Source organism: Impatiens glandulifera, chromosome 6 (assembly GCF_907164915.1).
Source record: "Impatiens glandulifera chromosome 6, dImpGla2.1, whole genome shotgun sequence".
Lineage (NCBI taxonomy): Eukaryota > Viridiplantae > Streptophyta > Magnoliopsida > Ericales > Balsaminaceae > Impatiens > Impatiens glandulifera.
This window is the reverse complement of record NC_061867.1, coordinates 50,525,524-50,529,558: the sequence shown is the minus strand read 5'-3', so window position 1 is coordinate 50,529,558 and position 4,035 is coordinate 50,525,524. Positions and strand designations below refer to the sequence as shown.

The following is a 4,035-nucleotide window of genomic DNA, read 5'->3' as shown; positions in this document are numbered from 1 at the left end:
ATGGATATCTATGGACAGGCAAAACATTTCAAGCATGTCATGAATAATCGCCGGACCATGTTTGTTGGCTCGACTTCTGGCCATGCTCATAACGGTGCCTCATCTTCTGGCCATGCCCTTAACGGTGCCTCGACTTCTGGCCATGCCCTTAACGGTGCCTCGACTTCTGGCCATGCCCTTATCGGTGCATCGTCTTCTGGCCATGCCCTTAACGGTGCCTCGACTTCTGGCCATGCCCTTATCGAGGCCTCGTCTTCTGGCCATGCCCTTAACGATGCCTCGACTTCTGGCCATGCCCTTATCGAGGCCTCGTCTTCTGGCCATGCCCTTAACGGTGCCTCGACTTCTGGCCATGCCCTTATCGAGGCCTCGTCTTCTGGCCATGCCCTTAACGGTGCCTTGACTTCTGGCCATGCCCTTATCGATGCTTCTGGCCATGCCCTTAACGATGCCTCTGGCCATAGCCTATACGATGACTTGATGTTTGGCTATGGCTTTCAAAAGGTATGCATATATTTTTGTGGGTGTGTTTTGTTTATATTTATTAAATTTAATGTTTTTTTAGATGTGTTTTAATATTTTGACTAATATATTTAGTAATGTTATTAATAAGAGAAGAAATGGAATGGTATTTAATTTGTTTAAATGATTGCATCCTTAAAAAAAAATGTTAAAGAAGGTATAATTTTAATTTCTTTTTTTTTGGTATTAACTCTAGTAAATCAGAAAGATTCATGATTTCAATAGAAGTATTTTGACATTTTTTTTCTTAGTAAATGATTTACGAGTTCTATGTTTGTGTTTTTGTTATATATTTTAATGTGATGTATTTTTTATTTTCTCTAATGTCATTTTATGTTGATGTGTGTTTAAAACTCTTATGATAGATTTAAATCTCAAAATTTAATTATTTGTGTATATTATTTTCACATAAATCTTAATATTGCAGCCAGAAACGCCCACGTCCGAGGATGATTTGTTGATGAATATTCTATACCCACAAATCCCAAACAGAAACATGTTACAAGAGCTTGGCCTACAAGTGAACACACCCCAAGAAGAACAAAACTATCAAATGAACAATTTCAACCAACAAACCTCGAACATGAACATGAGCATGAACACAATCAATGAGGATAATCCACCCGAGATTGGACAAATCCCCGTCGATGTGGAAGAAATGTGGGAAGACATTAGGGGGGCCGAAAGAGAATTTGATGAAGTGGAGGCGGTCGAAGCACACAATGAAGAACAAGTTATCACCACTGGCAAACGCAAGCGTAAAACATACCGTCGCCATAGCCGTGAACAAATTGAAGCATTGGAGAGGTATAATAATTTCTAAAACCTCTCTTTCACTAATCTTTTAATTAATTAAATTGTAACATCTTTTTTTGGTTTGACAAATTTTCAGCTTTTACAAGAACATTCCTAATCCTAATAAGAGACAAAGGCAACTCTTAGGCCATGAAATAGGAATGGAGCATTTGCAAGTTAAATTTTGGTTTCAAAACAAACGAACCCAATCTAAGGTAGAGTATTTATATGATATATACAACTATACAACTATTATTTTTATTTTTTGAATCATGCATATTTGTAATTTCGATTAATTGCAGACGACCAATGAACGTAACGTGATCTCTCAATTGTCTAAGGATAATGAAAGGCTTAAGTTCGAGGTTATGAGGTATAATGAAGCCCTCGAGAAAGCTAAAACTACATGTCCTATTTGTGGCGGACCTAAGCCATGTGACAATACAAGCGAGTTATTGTTGTCCGAGCACAATTTACATGCCCATAATGCGCATGTAAGAGTGTTTAATTTGATTTGATTTTATTTCAATTCATTGGTATTTGTCTATATGGTTTATCTTAATTTCATTTCAATTGTTTGTAGATTGAGAAGACTACTAACAATATCTCTAGGTATATTCATAATTAATCCATTCATTCATTTAATTTCATTTCCATTAAAAAAAAACTTTGTATTTGTTTATAACTTTGTTGAATTTAGTGGAAGGGCGAATCATAACATCGCGCAAAGGCAGCCACCAACGAGACAAGTTGACATAGTTAATGCACCACCCTCGAGCAATGTTAGTAAGTATCCGTGGGGCGATCAGCCGAACAAGAATATGATTGTGCGTCTAGCAAATGTAGCGATGGATGAACTCGATAAATTGGCCCAAATTGGATATCCTATGTGGACTCAAAGTGTTGGTGACGAGTTGAACGAGTTGAACGAGTTGAACGAGACAGAGTACAAAAAGGTTTTGGAAATCAATTTAGGTCCTCATATTGAGAATCTCAAATGCGAGTCCTCTCGTCATTCCAAAGGATTCTACATTAATCCCTTAGATCTTATTGATATTTTATTGGATATGGTATACATTTAATCATATAGTTATTATTTTTCGATTAACAATAATGTTTTATTAAGAAAGCTTATTATGTTTCTCGTGTTGACGTAATTATAGAAAAAATGGAAGAGATTCTTCCATGCCATTGTCGCTAAAGCTTCGACTATGGAAGTTTGGTCAACAGGAACCGAAGGCACTCGTGACGGGGCCTTACAAATGGTAAATTATACATCTTTTTTCATTTAACTTATTCAAATAATGAATTTTTTTCGAAAAGTATTATTTTGTCACAATTAGAGAAGTGAATTTTATTTTATTTTATTTTACTATGGTCAGATAAACGTAGAATTGCATGCACTTTCTCCTTTAGTTCCTACTCGCAAAAACATGTTAGCAAGGTATTGCAAGAAATTTGGAGAAGGAAGGTGGGGAATAGTCGACTTTTCTGTTGACTTTGTTCGATCAGCCGATGAAATTAAATGTCGAAAAAGGCCTTCCGGATGCATAATTGAAGTTATGGGCAATGGAGTCACAAGAGTAACGTGGATAGAACATGTCGAAGTGGACGACAGTAATGTTCATGTGTTTTATAAACCTCTCGTCAATTCCAGATTAGCATTCGGTGCCAAACGTTGGCTAAGCATTCTCGGGAAGCAAACCGATCGGCTCGGTTTTTTCCAATCCACCTTACTACCCCATAATGACACAAGTAATTAAAAATATTTCTATTATTATTTTTGTTATTTTTTACTTATTTATTTATAGTTGTATAGTTGTTGATTTATTATTTTTTTTTGTATCAAAAGTGGTCACAAGTTTAGTAGCAAAAAGGAACATCACTAAGTTGGCACAAAGAATGGTAGAAGGCTATAATGTGGCAGTGAGTTCTGCCGTTGATAAACCTTGGAGTTTAGTCGAAAATACGGCTGTGCCATTGCGTTTGCCGGTACCAAATCAAACTCGAGTTATCGTTTGTCGGAATACCACCAATCCTAATCTTCCGTTAGGGATTGTGTTGAGCGCTTCCAATTCCTTTTGGCTTCCTGCCCCGCCAAAAGATGTATTTGATTTTCTTCGCAATAAGGAGACAAGGAGCAAAGTAAGTTTGTTTTACAAAGAGTTGAATTATTCCAATTTTCAATATCATAACTTACTTTTACTAATGTATTTTTCGCAAAGTGGGATCTTATTTCAAACCATTCAAATCTCGAAGAAATTTCATGCTTGGTTCTTGGAAGAGACGACAATAGTCACATCTCAATGTTAAAAATGAATGTAAGTATCCAAATTTACTTATTTTCATTTGATTAATTTGATTATTATTTTTTAAAATTATTTCATCAAAACAGGAGGAAGTAGTAATCTTGCAAGAAATAAATTGGGATCCTTTGGAAGCTTATCTTATTTTTGCCCCAATCGATATTCAATCACTCAACATGGCGATGAACGGTGGAGACTCCGAATATGTGTCCGTGCTTTCCTCCGGTTTTGTGGTGGTTCCCGATGGTCCGGAGGCCAATGGCTCTTTAGTAACGACGTCTTTTCAGTTTTTGGTTGATATTTGTCCGACTGCGATGGTGAAGGAGGAATATATCCAAATTGTTACCAATTTGGTTAACGAAACCATGAATAATTTGAAGACGAGGTTTTCGAATTAGCTATTAAGAAGAAT

The 4,035-nt window shown here is 36.3% G+C and overlaps 1 protein-coding gene across 1 annotated transcript; it reads left to right on the top strand.

Moving 5' to 3' along the window:
• Positions 1 to 4,021, top strand: LOC124943790 (homeobox-leucine zipper protein HDG2-like). Its single transcript, XM_047484262.1, has 11 exons — positions 1 to 504; positions 950 to 1,329; positions 1,415 to 1,532; positions 1,620 to 1,811; positions 1,901 to 1,929; positions 2,018 to 2,387; positions 2,481 to 2,582; positions 2,700 to 3,072; positions 3,170 to 3,462; positions 3,543 to 3,638; positions 3,713 to 4,021. Exons 1-11 carry the CDS (start codon positions 1 to 3, stop codon positions 4,019 to 4,021), a joined length of 2,766 nt encoding a protein of 921 aa, XP_047340218.1.
• The last annotated feature ends 14 nt before the right edge of the window (positions 4,022 to 4,035 follow it).

Bases quoted from the DNA above. Each gene is read 5' to 3' on its own strand.
- LOC124943790 (XM_047484262.1), top strand. From the start codon at position 1: ATGGATATCTATGGACAGGCAAAACATTTCAAGCATGTCATGAATAAT. The intron at 1,812-1,900 runs GTAAGAGTGTTT...AATTGTTTGTAG, and splicing joins TACATGCCCATAATGCGCAT to ATTGAGAAGACTACTAACAA. The intron at 2,583-2,699 runs GTAAATTATACA...TACTATGGTCAG, and splicing joins GTGACGGGGCCTTACAAATG to ATAAACGTAGAATTGCATGC.